General features: G+C 35.4%; 3 protein-coding genes across 3 annotated transcripts in view; 2 read left to right on the forward strand and 1 right to left on the reverse strand.

Moving 5' to 3' along the window:
- The window catches only part of LOC106158238 (uncharacterized), a 61,152-nt gene extending 60,342 nt beyond the window's left edge, over positions 1-810 (forward strand). The window contains exon 38 of the mRNA XM_087008632.1: positions 153-810. Within this exon, the coding sequence (XP_086864758.1) occupies positions 153-365 (213 nt within the window). The 3' untranslated portion in view covers positions 366-810. The remainder of the gene's footprint in view (positions 1-152) is intronic.
- Positions 733-8,240, reverse strand: LOC106161918 (WD repeat-containing protein 46-like). The gene is made up of 14 exons (XM_013538993.2): positions 8,129-8,240; positions 6,678-6,896; positions 6,310-6,387; positions 5,900-6,012; positions 5,365-5,452; positions 4,899-5,065; positions 4,283-4,433; positions 3,719-3,854; positions 3,297-3,396; positions 2,702-2,855; positions 2,244-2,391; positions 1,882-1,976; positions 1,339-1,434; positions 733-1,076 (listed from the first exon to the last, which is right to left on the reverse strand). Exons 1-14 carry the CDS (start codon positions 8,180-8,182, stop codon positions 840-842), a joined length of 1,836 nt encoding a protein of 611 aa, XP_013394447.2. The 5' UTR covers positions 8,183-8,240; the 3' UTR covers positions 733-839.
- Positions 8,155-16,143, forward strand: LOC106161919 (cell division cycle 7-related protein kinase). The gene is made up of 11 exons (XM_087008633.1): positions 8,155-8,286; positions 8,648-8,729; positions 8,947-9,033; positions 12,098-12,233; positions 12,634-12,727; positions 13,082-13,224; positions 13,570-13,831; positions 14,062-14,480; positions 14,732-14,814; positions 15,062-15,211; positions 15,660-16,143. Exons 2-11 carry the CDS (start codon positions 8,699-8,701, stop codon positions 15,920-15,922), a joined length of 1,668 nt encoding a protein of 555 aa, XP_086864759.1. The 5' UTR covers positions 8,155-8,286; positions 8,648-8,698; the 3' UTR covers positions 15,923-16,143.
- The last annotated feature ends 144 nt before the right edge of the window (positions 16,144-16,287 follow it).

Below are 16,287 nucleotides of genomic sequence, written 5' to 3' on the forward strand. Positions count from 1 at the left end.
GGGGGGGTTGAAATGCAATTACTTTTTTTCCTGGTATGTATGTCAAATGAAACAAATAAATATTTAAGCAATATATCTGTTCAGCCATTTTATAGTACATAATTCTATCAATGAAATGGATAAAAAGTATTCTATTTCCTGTTATTCGTTAGGTCACTTTCCTGAATGACATTTCTCCTGAAACACTCATCTGGCAGGAGGATGGAGTGAGGTTTGTGGAAGGACAGTTAAAGGAATTGTCCCCAAGGCCAGGAAGAAGTGAGCAAAAACCATGGCTGGAATGTTGTCTGCTGTCATACAATGGTCTAAACGGAGAACGGCTTTATCACATATTTGATACTACTTTGGCATTGGACTGTTTGTAATTTTTTAGCATTATTTGTGTAGCCTGAGATGGAAGACGGGACTCTGACTGGCGCATTGTCAGCTATGAGCTGTTCAGAATCACCTTGGGTTTTTATATCTTCAGTATCATTTACTGTTTGTTGAACATATATCTAGTTTTATTACAGTAATCCCCTCTCTGTGCAGCTTATATAAACGAATGTGTTTGATGTTTAGAATACAGCAGATTAACTCCAACATGCAGGTTTATGAGCTGATCAGAATGTTATTAATATAAGTTGTTTATAAAAGACTGAAGACAGCATCACATTTTATATTCACATGTAACAAAATGCATGCCAAAGTTACGAGAAGTTTACAGATAGAAAGACCACATTTATACAACAATAGGCAAAAAGTATTGTTTATTTTTATGAGTTAACCCATGTGTTAAGTTATAAATAAAAATGAACCGTAAATAAAAAAGATTTTTACATTTTTTGGTACATAACCCATCATGTTGCCTCACTTTTTTTCTTAAATCTATCAAGAACACTTTTTGGTCCAAAGTAACGTTTATCATTTTTAAGTTTTTCTCTCTTATCTTCTTGCCGAAGCTGTACAATTTCTCTGATTGTCTCTTTCTTCTCCTGTTCCATGACACCCTTCTTCCTCTGTATGTGCTTCTTTCCTTTACTTTTGCCTTTCATTTTGTATTTTGGTTCAAAGTCTATTTTCTGGGGCTTCAGGAACTATTGGAAATATAACAAATATTATAGTAAGCTTTACAACTGCATTGGGAACAACAATGATGAAATGAAATTTTTCAAACATCACTTTTTTTACAAAAAATGTTCGGCATAAAAAAGCGCAATATAAAATGTACATAATTTCACTGTAAGAAATAACTGGTGGTAAAGTACAAAAAGTTTAATTCTTTAACCATCCACAGACACTTTACTCATCCTGCATGTTGCCTTGATGGTTAGACCTTAAAGACACGTCAACACTTACAAGAAGTTTGTTCCTCTCTTCAATTTTTTCCTGGAGAGTTTTAGTGTCAATTTTCCCCAGAGCACCTGTATCCAAACTGATCATATCTGGTTGTATCTGAAATGAAAACCCAACTTGTTTGTAGCCTAGCAAAAATAAATAATGTTACTAAATCAGTACAATAAATGTTGATAATCTGAATGAGTATGTCATAAAAGCAATTCACTACACACATTCTCTTGTGGCATATTTTTCCAGAGCACTGTCTTGAACAAATCCCTGGCTAAATCTCAGAGCAAGGATGTGAAAAAAATTGATAACTCAAGAGCTCTCAACAATTAATTTTTGGAGCAGGGAAAAACTCAGGGTTTATGAAAACTCCATCCCACCCAGCACTGATAACAACACCACTAACCCTGCAACTATTTCTATACACTATACAGAAGTTCCCACAAACACAGAAAAATAAATAATAAAATTGGAAAGCTTAGAAGGGTAAACACGAAAACCAGCACAAAAATAATGACAAAAAATCAAACAAAAAGCTCTCTGTCCCTATCATACCTTTTCCAGCAACATTTTAACTTCTGCCTGCCTTCTTTGTTGTTTTGTTTGGTATGGGTTGGTCTCCAGAGCATCATAATTGGCCTCTCCAGCACCTGGGGGTAAGATATAATAACAAACATTTGGTTCATCAACTCTTCTTGACAGATGTTTGGTAACCCCTGCTTTGTTGAGAATCCCTTTATACAGCAACAGTCGATTAATTGAATCACTTTTAATTAGAAAAACTTCCCTCCCTCCCTCCCCCCCCCCTCTCTCTCTCTCTCTCTCTCTCTCTCTCTCTCTCTCTGACACACACACACACGCACACAAGCTTATTAAGTCTAGTATTACCACTAATTCCTATTAATCCACCACTTTACCTGGCACAAGTAAACTAGAGAAGCCGTTCCCATGTCCCACTCCAAGGACATCTTCATATGGACAGAATTGCAGGTTGGCCACAGGACTCCTCAGTCTGTGAGACAGGTATGGCTTTGTCATGGTGTGTCTACAACAGTCCTGGTACACCTGTGAAAAAAATAACATGACATGTATTAGTAAGACCACGGCCAGATGTTAAAATGTAACTAGGCAAACCATCAATTACAAGGGCAAATGGGGAGGGGGTGGGATATTCTAACAGGCTGGCAGAAACATCAATGCTATACCTGAACATTTGCCATTAATCTAAAATATTCATCAGAGTTAATGTGTCAATGTTAGTTTCAAATTACAACCTTAAGGTATGGACCTGACAGACCCCGCTATAGAAATGGCCTAGATTTGCAAAACTGCAGAAGAAGTGTGCTGGAGTCAATAAGTAAGAAAAACTTGATACCTCCACAACATTCCCTATGCCAGCTGCGAGGACATCTTTCTGACTGAAGGCAAGATGGCCGGCCCCAGCAGATATCCTGTAGTTTTGGAGAGGTTTGAACATCCTCATGTCCCAGATCTTCAGATATCTGTCCACGCCAGATGTGGCCATGTACCTACAGCATTACACATTAATAATTAATAATAATTAATAATTAATTAATTAATAATAATTAATAATTTTTCATATATTCCAAAATTTACAGGCTTAGTAAGACTATCTGATATTTAGTTGGAGTAATTTTCATATTTACACTGTTTTGTCTATCACTGAATTTATTTTGTCTACCAAGATGCCACTCTGGCCTTATAAGAATTATCAACAAGGCAAGTCCATCACTAGTTGAGACAAGGTAATTTTTTTTCATTAAAAACAGCAAATTAAAGTTTGCTATTTTTTCTGTTTCTAAATATAACTTGGAAAATACCTTATATTTTCCCTTCAAGCTATCAACAGGACTAGTTGGTCTACTTTACAAGCATGTATTCATATCCATAAAAGGAAAAATAGGGTGGTTGTGTAGAAAAAGGTGCAAAATTACAAAGAAAATACTTACATTCCTTTGTTATTGACAGCCACAGATCTCACTCCCCCACCATGACATAACATCTTCACCAGAGGTTCCTTCACATTGGGGGACCACAGCGAAACTGTGCCTGAAATTATTTCTGATTTTCAAAGCCAAACCTCTTTTCCGGGTTTAAACACTCCATGGTACGGTGTTTCAAATGCTGCATTTTAATCTTTCCAAAATCTTTCTGTGTTTTAATTCTTTCCAAAATAATCAATGCACTTGAAATGGAGATTCGAAATCTGGAATAAATGCTTACAAACCAACTTGAAATTTTGTGAAAACAACCTTTGCTTACTTAACGATGCACAAAGATCTAAGATTGCATACAGGTATTATTTAAACATTCACATAAAAAACAATGACAAATGCTAATGGGTTAAGAATCCCAAAGTTGACTGCATTACCTCCAGCATGGCCCAGATGTATGATTGCATTGTGGGGATTCTGGCACATGACGTCAAGGCGCCCGAGGTGGGTTTGGAATCCAGCAACTTTCTGGCCAATAGACACATCCAGGTAGGAAAGGTAGCCCTTGGCATTCTAGACCAAACAAAAAACTTGAATTAGAATAGAGATCTATTATAACAATGCTTTCTCAGTGCCGTGTTTAAATATTCCTAAAACTTTATCTCAGCACTAATGTTCTTAAAATATCTGATACTTTCCCCAAAGACTATATATAAACTCAAATATATTTATCAATTTGTTTAGAATAGGGCTTTAAAATCAACAGGATTGTTGATCATTACCCTGCTACTGCCTGGCAGTAATAATCTGCTCCTGCTATTTCAAGAGACCACACTCCTAAAAGGAAGGATAGGGCACATCATAAATCTTTATGCAACAGCCATACTCTCAATTTACTGCTGCTATCAAGCATTAACTCAAAACACATCAAATATAACCATAAAATGCATGGAAAATTCTCCAAGCTTTATCAAGATATCCTTGAAAGTCCCACTACTTACAGCTGACGCCAGAAGGAAATGGTAAGGAAGAAACTCCATCCTAAGTACACAGTCCAGAGCCTTCAGACAGTGCAGCTCTATCCCCTGGTTATCATAGATATACGTCCACTGTTTCTGAGCTACTGCAAACATGGTCTCAATGTGCAACCACCTGGAATGAGAACATATTAAACTCTCTGTGCTGTTTATAATACCATGACACAATTCTAAGTTGGAAATGCTTTCCAAATCACCCATCAATGAAATGAAAACATAAAAATATACTTTTCTTCTTTCTGAATCACTGAACACAGCTTTGAAGATATTTCCTAACAGAGAGTATTTAATAATTTTATTGAACACTTTTTTATTCAAATGATTTTTATAAATAGGGCACCTGTTATGTTTACATATGACAAACTCTTATTGAATCATTTCAATAGACTGTAGAACTAATGACTATTGGTCAACGTCAAAAAATGTAAAATGTTCCAAAACAACATATAACAGTATGTACCATGAGAATAAAAGAGAACATTTAAAACTGGCTCTAAAAGATTGGAAAAAATTATCACTTGAATATAGAAATAAAGTCAACCAAATCTCATGATAATTATGATGCAAAAAAAACTCATACTTGACATCTTGGGCTGTCTCCATGACATTCATCTCACACATCAACTTCTTGGTCTGCCAGTCCATGGCAGCTACATGACCCTTCCTGCCAGCTATCAGCAGAAACCTGCCGTTCCTGGTGTAGTTCATTCTGTACGGACCAAACTGGTTCAACTCCAACTCAAAATACTGCAAAGAAAAACATCTGAAATAATATCTTATTATAACCAAACTGTAAAAGCAGACCAAACTGGTTCACCTCCAACTCAAAATGCTGTAAAGAAAAAAGTCTTCAATAATACCTTATCATGACCAAACTATTACACATAAGGGAGACTGGGGTGGGAATTATCTTGATGATCTTCATATATCATATGTATGACATAAAATGCACTGCTAACCTACTGCTCAATATACACGTCATTATGCCTCATAATTCTATTGTGCACTATATTAAGCTGTTAAGTAGTCCATTATTTAGTCCTTACCTTCTGAGCACTGGTGATATCCACGGCACTGCTGATGTCATGCTGTGTGATCTGGGAGGTCTCCTCGCCTTCATCAGCTTCTAGATACCTGAATAACACAGAATGATTAGCTCAATATTATATCGTTTTGTTCTCAAAAATAAAGCCTAATACAAGTTTAATAAAATCTATAATAAACTTTCCATAATCTTGACAAGCCAGTAACTTCAGTCTATTACCCCAAGATGTTAATATAGAAATAACTGGCAAGTCCCAGAAAATTAGTCTTGTTCCAAAATCAAAAGTATGCCATGCCTTAAGCCAGTTAAACACTTCCATGCATTTCTTGCATATTTACTCAATTTAAAAAAAGCAATTGTGGCAATTTCATCACTTAAAAAGGCTGCAACACGTTTTTGGGCTTAGGTGATTTTGGAAGAAAACAGAGGTACTGGAGACAATTATACATAAAAATTTTATATATTACTGTCCAATAAAACAGTCTCTTTCAACAATAAAAACTGTAACATTTAAAATATAACCCTTGTAAACTGACCCTTGTTCGTCACTAAGAAGGAACTCGGAGCGTGCTGCTTGTCTTACAGCCTCCTTCACACGTTCTTCTTTTCTGGAAAAAGTATCCTGATGATATTTTGTCTTCATGCCCCTCTGCAACCAAAACATGAACATGGGACAAAATTATGAAAGAAAAATATTAAAAATAAACTGGTTATAATTTCACAACATATCATACACTGGAAAAATTATAAAAGATAAGTATTCAAAACAAACTGGTTTTTATCCCACAAAACCATACACTCTACATTTTAAAGTCGATACAAAACAGAGTGGTTACTTGTTTAGTGTCTTAACCTCACCTCTCCCCACCAGACACACAAATGTAAATAAAATTACTAATCAACAGCCATAATGTACATGCTATTATGAATCAATCCTGTTACTTACAGTGTCTAGCTTTTCTCCTCTTCTATATTTCTGTAGTTTCTTTTTAGATATTGGAGCATCACCTGGGTATGGGTCCACCTAATGTTAATATAGTATATATAAAAAACAATATATATCAAACACTTTAGACAAATCCTAAAATGTACATTGCAATTACTATTTAAAAAAAGAAATCAAAATTTACCAATGTTATATAATAAATAATCTATGCAGGTTATTTATCTCCCACTGAAAGCTTTGTTAAGAACTCTTAATAACAGAAGCTCATTAGTTTATATCATAATGTATTGATAATAAAAAATATAGTTTACTAATTTAATAGGTTAACCCCATATTCATTATAGCAATTCAGAAAATTTCTTTTTTACCTTTTTTCTAACATCTGTTTCTTGTTTATTTTTCTTTTTTAATATATGTCTGTTTTTGCTAGATTTTGTTTCTTCTTGTCGAGCTGTCTTCATTTCCTTTATTTTCTTCTTTCTTTCTTTTCTCTGTTCCTTGAGAAAGGTGTCTACATCAACCGTGTATTCTTCAACTTTGCCTTCATGACCTGCTTCATCAAAGTACCTCTTGCTTTTCATTTTCTTCTGTAATTTATTAATTTCCAATAAATCAATCATATTCGAACAAGCTTCAATCCATATCTATACAATAACATACTCTGATATAAGACTGTAACTATCTTGATCATTATAATTTTTAACGCTTCCCATTAGTTTAAAAAAATTATATTAATATACTAGTAGTACTGTATAATCTCTTTTCAATTTCCTAAAATTTTAAGAGTTAGGGGTCACTCATATTTTTGCCTTAAAAAGGTTACGTTTAATTCATCAATATGTATAGAATGCTATAGAAGCAATGCAGTTTAAGTATGGTTAAAAATTTTTAAACTGAATATAAATTTAATTGTTACTCTGTCACTGATGAGCATTACTAGGTAGATCACAATCCGCTAGGGGCGCTACAGTCGTAACTGTCCACGGGCAGTGAAGTGTTAAACTGAAGTCGGCCTGCTGACAGTTCGCCTATGGAACCCCTTTTATAAATCTCTCTTTTAGCGCTGCGTAAAAAAACTAATACAAGCCATTAACTAAATAAGTTGTAAATCAAAGAGTAAAATCCGGTCACATGATTTTCCCATGTTGCAGTCTTTGACAAGTTTCGGTTCTGTTTGTTTTAAGTTTTGCCTCTACAAAATGCTAAAAAATTTCAGGTAAGTGCTGGTATCATCTTTTTGAAATTTATATCCAGCAAAGTTTATGAAATTTGCTATATTATGTAGAAAAATCATGAAATTTGAAGGTTGCGAAGTATAGTTAATTTAATCCGCAATATTACATGATGTGAAAATTACCACAGGGAAATAGCTCTGCCCTGATTAGTCACAGGCTATGTGAGCCAGACAATAGGCTGAGCACACAAAGACACACAGGGTGCTCTGCTGCGCCTGAGTGATCACTGCTGGTCAGTGGGCACAGGTTTTGAGCTGAGAAGTGTGGACACTTTTGGTGGATTTTTGCAGTTAAAAAACTTCAATATCTTTGTTGCTTGTAGGAATATTTAAAAAATTCCAAATGATTTCATCCGGTTTTTGCATTACCTTTCAGATGATATAAGTATTTTAATTTTCTGATCAGTTTGAAAATTTTTCTGATATACCTAGCATTACTGTGTAACTTTCCATATCGCATGAAACAGTATAATTTTTCCCCATTTATGATCTTACAAGTCCCAACATTCTACATAGATTTCATGAATCTAAAACAGATATGTGTTTCCGAATATGGAGGTTAATCAAAATGAACAGATTGCATACCTTTGCAGTGAAATTAGTTAGTTCACGTGGACTTACCTGCTTCTCCCCCTCCATGCTGTTTGTGCTTGTTACACATGCGCAGAGTCCTATTTACCCACAATGCCTTGTGAAATTGGCGCGGCATTTATCGCGTAGAAACAACTGGGAAATATATAGAGGTAACTTTTTTTCTCTGTTATTCATAGTTAGGCTATGTATTTTATCTCTTTTTAGCTTGAGAAAATTAGATTTTATTATGATGATCTAAATATATGGATTATTTGCTTCAGAGATTGTTGGTAAATTGTTCTATGAATATTTATTTTTGTCAAATACACAGCTCATACATGTTGATTGAGGCGGGAGAGGATTCCATTGATTTAGCCGTAGCCTTGAATTTGGTTTAAAACTCATGTAGTAATCTATAATCTGATAGCAGGTTTGACGAATTTATACTTTTAAGATCACATCTTTGTATCGATTATGTATTCGACTGTGTAAGTGGAACTAGAAATGTATCAATACTTTTGTTTTTGTTAGGATCAGTCCCCACCAGGTGGCATTGGGTCCTATTTTCTACCTCACGACAAAATGATTGAAGACCCTCTTGAGTTCCTCACTCGTGAGTTGTGTGCTACCTTGTACTTTGTATCTGCGGCTTTTGTCATTTGATGATAAACAGATATTTTTTGTAACGTCAGTTATATTTTTCTTTTTAAAATGATAATAAAAATAATTATAAAGCAATCATTTAGAAGAAAGAAAGCATCATTGAGTTATATTTAAATAATAGACTGAAGGAGCTTATGAATTTGTTCATGTGCATTCCCAATTTTCAGTTGAGGAGCAAGATGAAATTGAAAATCTGTACCAGTATGTTCCCAAAGTGAAAGAAATGTTCCAAGTCCTGAAGAAAATAGGAGAAGGTATGCAGTGTATGAAATGGCCGCCTGCCCGCCAGCCCGAGGCTGGTAACTTTCAGGCCGGGCGGGTAAGATTTGCAGATTACCCGCCCGACGGGCTGGCTGTTTTTACAGCCTATTTTCACCTTTTATTTTGTCTATGTTCACAAGCGATTTCAGCAAAATATCAAATAAACTCACTGTTTTCACCCACTTTCATAGAAGCAAAGAACTAACCATAGCTTGCAATCGAACGCTCGTATCGAAATGTAACCAACAGTCTCCCTCTCAGTGGCCTCGTTTTCGAAGTTCTGTCTGTGTGATATGAAGTTGAAAGACAATTTGAAACGAGGCACAATGTTCTTAACCAGCTTCAGTGCACAGCAGATAACGTTACGTCATTGTTTTGTGTAGAGGAGATACCGCGAGTAGCAATTTGTAGGTTGAGAGTAATAAAAATGTGAAAGTATAAAAAGTTATGATATTGATTAAATCGACTTATAGGTACATGAAGTGCTTATAATCAACAGTAATAAGGCAATGGAGGCAAATAAAAGGAGAATTTACAAAGAATTTGAATCCCAAAATTATGAGTGAACGTACGAGTTTACGCCGTGCGTCAGATGTAGTTCTTTTCCCACGTGCTTTCATCTTGGGCTGTCAAAAATGAAAAAATTCTATCAAGTCCGATAGAGAAGTTCACAAAAGAAAAACAATTGAGGAAAGAAATAAAACTAACAAAGATTACGACAGAACCAAACGAAAGAGAACAAATTGAGACCAATGGAAAGGTGACTTCGATTTGCAATTAGTCGAGCGGCAACATTTTTTTTCGTACAACCGTAACTCGAAAGTATCATGCATTGCGACCGAGCGCAAGCATCTCGATCCAATAACTCGTCCATACTCGCCCCATATAAAAATGATATTGTAGCCTCTATGTGATATATATAGCTACTCTGAAGTATAAACGTACCGGTACGTTAATTAATTTTCCGAATTTCTTCCCGCCGGTACGCTCCATTTTCACCCAGTACGCTTATTAATTTTTCAAAAAAACTTCCACCCGGTATGTTTATTAAATACATATTGTACCGGTGGGAAATTACACAAGTACAAGTCACGCTTTTTATTTTCTTAAATTGAAGTATAATGAGAAATCTCAACTCATTACCGACTGTTCTACAAACAGCACTGAAAAGTAGGTCAAGCGGAAGTCGCTCTCTGAACACAACAGTACATGCGTCACCTGATTTCAGTTCCTATAAATAGACGTGCTTTCCCTTCAGCAGTGACAACTACTCGTGTATATCGATCGAATGATGCAATGTCGCAAGGTGATAGGATCATATTTATAGCTAAGGAGGTCATTTTGAGTGCAGCAAAGAAGTTGTGCCTGTTTTCAAACGTCAATTATTTCATGCCGATTTATGATTTAAACGATGTTAAATCACATTTCTGTGTAAGACAAACCCTTAGGAGTTTACAGGTATGCAAAACGAACCTTATATCTGAGATGAGTGAGAATAAATTTACTATGAATAACGTCTCCGTATGGCTCTCGACGGCGGCTTAGGTGCGATATATCTGGGTCTTCGGCCCCTGAAGATTATGAAATTTAACTCATGGCAAACATATATATATATTTTAAATAAATTAGATATCCCGTTTTTAAGATAAATTATAATACTGAGTGAATTTTACCTGGTGAATTTTTTTTTTTTTTACAATGATCAATAGCTAGCTTTTTTCTTTCTCTTCTTCTTCTTTACTTTTATTTATTTATTTCATTTTTTTTTTTTTTTGGGGGGGGGGGGGGGAGTGGTGTAAAGGTTTTTTCCACCCAGTACTTTTATTCCATCCAGTACTTTTATTAAATTTCGAGATTTTTTTCCACCCAGTACTTTTATTCCATCAGTACTTTTATTAAATTTTGAGATTTTTTCCACCCAGTACTTTTATTCCATCAGTACTTTTATTCGATACTTCAGAGTATTCTCAATAAGCAATGCTTTCGAGATACGGGGCCCTGCAGGACTGTCTATGGGCCATTGGCGTGCAAGACCGTTCCCGACCGCTTTTTAAAGCTTAAAAGCGATATTCAAAGGGACCCTACGTGCTAAATTTTTTCTTCTTTATTGTTAGCACAGAGATCGATTTATTTGACAACAATATATATATTTTTGGTCATACTTGTTGCTATACAAAAAAGCAAAAATTATGATCAAATTATATCACGAAATCGGAATAAAAGTTATGAATAAATTATTGACGAAGAAATGAGACAGCCTGCAAGGTGAACATAAACTGAATTGACTACCCCCGCCCTCCCCCGACTGCTCAAGGGCCCTGAAAATTTTTGGTATTTTAGATGGTGAATGGTGCCATTTGGTATGGTTTAAAACTATGATTCAACTAGTGAAAATCTTATTTCAAGAGGTGAGTTTTTTTTTTACAGAAATTAAAAGGGGGGCGTCAGGAGCCCCTTGACCCCCTCTAAATCTAACACTGACAAGGTATAATTCAGTAGAAATTCCAAACAATTTCTAAATTTCCATGCATAAGGCATGATATTGCCCTTTCATTTCCAAATTACTCTCCCAAGAATGCATCCAGACCCCCTCAGCATACCTCTCTTAACTCTAGGGGTTATCATAAATAGGGCAGGTAACTACATGGCCGGGCTGGTAACTTTTCAGAGTTACCTGCCCGGCGGTCTGGCTAGTAATTTCCTTGAATTTCATACACTGAGGTATGTTTGAAAAATGTTAAACTAGGTGTTTATCAAAAAATTAAAATAGAAAAAGACATATTGTCTACTTCAAGATTCAAGATCTGTTACTTGTTTCACTGAATTCCTGGATCAAGAATCCTATAGATGATAATTATAAATTGAATAATTAATATCCATAGTATTAATGAACGTTTAATAAAAAAATTGTTATTTTACAAAGATAAATTGTTTCACTTAAATAAGGCAAGAGGATGGTTGATGGTTACCCTGATTTTTCAGTGGGTGTATTTTTCTTTGCTCTCTCTATAGTAAGCCTGGTTTTATTTATTTATTTATATTTTGTCCATCTTTCAGGAACCTTTAGCAAAGTCTATCTCGCCAAACTTAAACAACATCCCAACGTGACACAGCATTTTGCTTTAAAACATCTAGTACCAACTAGCAAACCAGAGAGGATAGAACGGGAGCTTAAGTGCTTGTTACAAATGGGGTAAGCATTATCAATGATGAGACTTTTCCGACTTTGGTCGAAATTCTGACTTTTTCAGGGTCATTTGGGTCATTCTTGTGAATTGTGTACCCTGGACCCTTGGCCAATTTTCCTACTTTTTCATTGTGGACTGGTCTCATCCCTGCATTATGTACGGTGCACATGTGCACACGCACAAGCACACACATCCAGTATCCATTCTGTTTATTTATACAATGAAAAATTAACATTTGAGAATTTCTTAACCTGAAATTTGGGTGCACTTCTCTTGATACTAGTTATATGTACGATTATTGGAAAAAAGGTTATGATAATTTTCAATCATAAAAGTTTGAATAGTTTTTTTTAAATGATGGTTTTTAGCATAGCTCTATAATATGGTGATGAACAATATTTTCAGAGGTAAAAACAATGTCATGGGAGTGAAGTTGTGTTTACGAGAAAGAGATCACGTTGTCATAGTGATGCCCTACTTCCAACATGATGTATTTCAGGTAAGTTTTTAAAGTTCTGTTTATCATTATGTTTTTACATGATACTACATAAAAAACTAGTTGAATGATATTTAAGATTTTTTTTATTGATGTGTGGTTTTCAGGTTTTGGCTGAAAAAGCTATTTTATCAGAAGCTTGTATTTTTCAAGTGCAACTCTTGTCTTAGGATTTAGAAGAATTTAAGATGTTTGAATTTTGTTGTGCAATTTTTATAGAGCAAAGATTAAGCATTTTGCAGTTTGTTTGCTTGATATTATAATGTTTGCTTTCAGTTTTTCTCATTTATCGTGGAACATAAAAGGGTTCTCACATTATTGAACGATGTAATGATATTGGCTATCTTCATGTTGTAGGACTACATCACAAGCATGAATGTTGAAGAGATGAGGGAATACATGCGCAACCTGCTGGTCTCTCTGGCTCAAGTTCACCAGTACAACATTATCCACAGAGATGTGAAACCCAGTAACTTCTTATACAACAGAAAGTTGAAAAAGTAAGGCACAATAGCATTTAAAAATATTATTGGAATATACCACCTGTGAGCCCTTAAGGAAAACAAATAATTTAATCAGGCCCTAAATGAATGTATTTTTTGCTCTGTGTTAAAAGTGGCCTGATTAAATTACATCATATTAAAGTATCGTGGGTTAAATAGGTTCTTGAAAACAATACCTCTCCCCCCATATGACACCTGCTGTCACATGATCATACCATTCAGTCATGTGACAGCACCTCCATGCTGACAGTCCTTGAAAGCCCTGGATGAGCCTGAAAACAATTTAGTGTAAATGGTGTAAATTATTTTCAAATCAATACTCAGTTTATTTCTCAATTTCAGATATGCCCTTGTGGACTTTGGCTTGGCTCAGGACTCATTAAGTGCTTTGGCCACACCTATCCTCTTCCAATCCCACCCTCAGACCAACCGTACAAGTCAAGAAAAAAAACCTGTTGTGTCAGTCAAGCAACTTACTGACACACCCACTTTATCAAAGCAGTGTCAATCAGATGTCAGCTCAGTGCCACTCAAACGTCAGGCAGCCACTCCCCTAGCCTCTCCAAACAAGAGGAAAGCAAGGAGGTGTTCCCTTGAAAATGAGGTAGGTCTCTGTTTGTATATGTTGCTGAATACTTAAGTCTTAATGTAGTGTAAATTTAATTCTCCTTTTTTGTTTTGACTTTTTATTTTTTTCAATACAAAAAAGGCTTAAAAAGTGTTTAAAAACCTACAAAATTTTGTCCTACAGTCAAGATGTCTTCAGCATTTCATATTGGAGAAAATGTCTGCATATTTATTTTAATTATAGATTTCCATTTTATTTTCATTCAGAATACTCCTAAAATGTCTCCCAAAAAGGACTTCCAATCATCACAGAAACTCGAAGAAATCTCAACCAATCCCAAAATAACAAGAATCAGGGCGAGCACCGAGGAGGATAAAGCCATCATGAATAAACTCTCTCACACCATGGGGCACAACCTTACGCCCCCCACCCCAGATCTCACCACGGTCGCTTTCACAAAATCAAAATCTCCACGAAGATTTGCTCTCGCAAAGAGAACTCTTCTTGTTCATGGAAACGACCAGGGATCACTGTTTGGTCAAGGGAAGGCACATACTCTTGCTAACAGACGGGCACTTGCCAAGTCCAAGCCCAGCTTTGGAACCAGACTGTCTTGTGGAACAGTGTCTCCCTCTCCCTGCCAGTGCTTTGGGTTGCCTCAGGTGTGCAGGGTTTGTGTAGCCAGGTGAGATATAACGTATTGCTACTGATGATTATTACTGTGTTTTTTAACCAATCCCCACCTGACAAGGGCACAAACAAACTTCTTTCCTCCAACAAATTTTTTTGGCGTTAACCTTTTTGATTTTTTTTTATCTGTTTTGAATTTATTTTGAACAAAAAATAATAAACCTGTTTAGATGTTGTTTGTGAGAAAGTGCACATAATTATGATGTTAATTTTTTCATTATTCAAAGAAGTTTGACTCTATTTAAGATCCCGCCAGGAGGCTCCAAGAGCTGGCACTCCAGGCTTCAGAGCTCCTGAGGTCCTCATGAAACACCAACATCAAACAACAGGTGAGAAAATATATCAGATCAAATCAAGTCACATAAACAAAGGAGACATTTTGATATACGTTTTTTTTTTTTTTTTTTTTTTTTTTTTTTTGTAAGTATTGTATATGTGAATCACAGGCATGATAACCCCACCCTAAAAGATTGGTTTTGATTTAGAAATTTGCTGATACAACTTAAAAATGTAATATTAGTTATATCTTCGAATCTCTTCTCCATATTTACAAAAGAATTATTTACTTTTTAACAGCTGTGGACATCTGGTCAGCAGGGATCATCTTTTTATCCATCCTGAGTGGACGCTACCCCTTCTTCAAGGCATCAGATGACATGGTGGCCCTGGCACAGTTGATCAGCCTCATGGGGACGGAGGAGGTGAAGATGTCCGCAAGAACTTATGGTGAGTGGACTTACTGTCTAGAACCAGCGGAGGATCCAGAATTATTTGAAGTGACAGTTTGAGCAGGACAAATAAGGATTTGTCAAAAATGGATGTAATATTTTACAATTTTAAGCCAAAGAGTTATATTTTAGTGTGAGACTGACATCTTGTCCCCAGATTTGATGAATTTGTCATCATGCACTATTAATTTATTGGTGCATAAGTAAGCTCAGGGCCTATGCTATGTTTCATGGGAGCATTTGGGATGAAGAAAGCCAAGTCTTTTAATATACACCTGTCTTGGGAGTTCAACCCCCTTGTTTAAATTATATTGTTTATTTTATCTGTTTCAAATGTTTAGCCCATTTCCTATCTGGTCTGGTCATGTCAGATATAACAATGAAAATTTCTCATTTGATAATGTTATGTTTTATGTATTTCTTTACTGACCTCTCTTTCTCCCCAGGGAAAGAACTGACATGTTGCCCTGTGGTGAAACCGCTAGATCTACAGGTGGTTTGTGAAAAGCTGCAGGCTGCACCAAAACGAGGCAAAGGTCATGGAAAGAAATCCCCTCCCAGCAGTTCTGATAAGGAAAATGGTGGAAGAATTGGAATTCCTGACACTGCATATGATTTATTGAAAAGACTGTTGGACTTGAATCCGGCCACTAGAATAACAGCTAAAGAGGCTATTAAACATCAATTCTTTACAGAACATTTTAATTAAGTTATACTTTTGTGACTAATATGAAATAAGAGGACCGGATGTCAAATATGTAGATTGTTTATTTTTACTAATTAATTACTGATGAGTGGTAAGAGGATAATTTTTTTTTTGTCATATTTGAATTTTTAGAAAATTTCTTTTCACCGACATGAAATCATTAATATGTATATATATCATCAACATTTTTGTTTGTTTCATTAAAAGACATCTTTAAAATTGAAGTTAGTTGTTGTTACCTATTAGCTACAGTCAAAAACAAAGAGATCGTATAGTAGATGGGTAATTAACCGGAAACCAAATCCACTTCTTTTGTAACATTTGCACATATTTTACAAGTCCCTCATAAAATATGTGAGTTGCTCTTT

Source organism: Lingula anatina, chromosome 3, assembly GCF_051362555.1.
Source record: "Lingula anatina isolate TDL-2025a chromosome 3, LinAna3.0, whole genome shotgun sequence".
Classification (NCBI taxonomy): domain Eukaryota; kingdom Metazoa; phylum Brachiopoda; class Lingulata; order Lingulida; family Lingulidae; genus Lingula; species Lingula anatina.

Excerpts from the sequence above, each read along its gene's own strand:
- LOC106161918 (XM_013538993.2), bottom strand. The coding sequence starts at position 8,182 with ATGGAGGGGGAGAAGCAGGTAAGTCCACGTGAACTAACTAATTTCACT. Across the intron at positions 1,977-2,243 it reads CTCTAGTTTACTTGTGCCAG|GTGCTGGAGAGGCCAATTAT; the intron begins GTAAAGTGGTGG and ends TCTTACCCCCAG. Across the intron at positions 1,435-1,881 it reads TTAAAATGTTGCTGGAAAAG|ATACAACCAGATATGATCAG; the intron begins GTATGATAGGGA and ends TTTTCATTTCAG.
- LOC106161919 (XM_087008633.1), top strand. The coding sequence starts at position 8,699 with ATGATTGAAGACCCTCTTGAGTTCCTCACTC. Across the intron at positions 13,832-14,061 it reads GGTGTTCCCTTGAAAATGAG|AATACTCCTAAAATGTCTCC; the intron begins GTAGGTCTCTGT and ends ATTTTCATTCAG. Across the intron at positions 14,815-15,061 it reads ACACCAACATCAAACAACAG|CTGTGGACATCTGGTCAGCA; the intron begins GTGAGAAAATAT and ends ACTTTTTAACAG.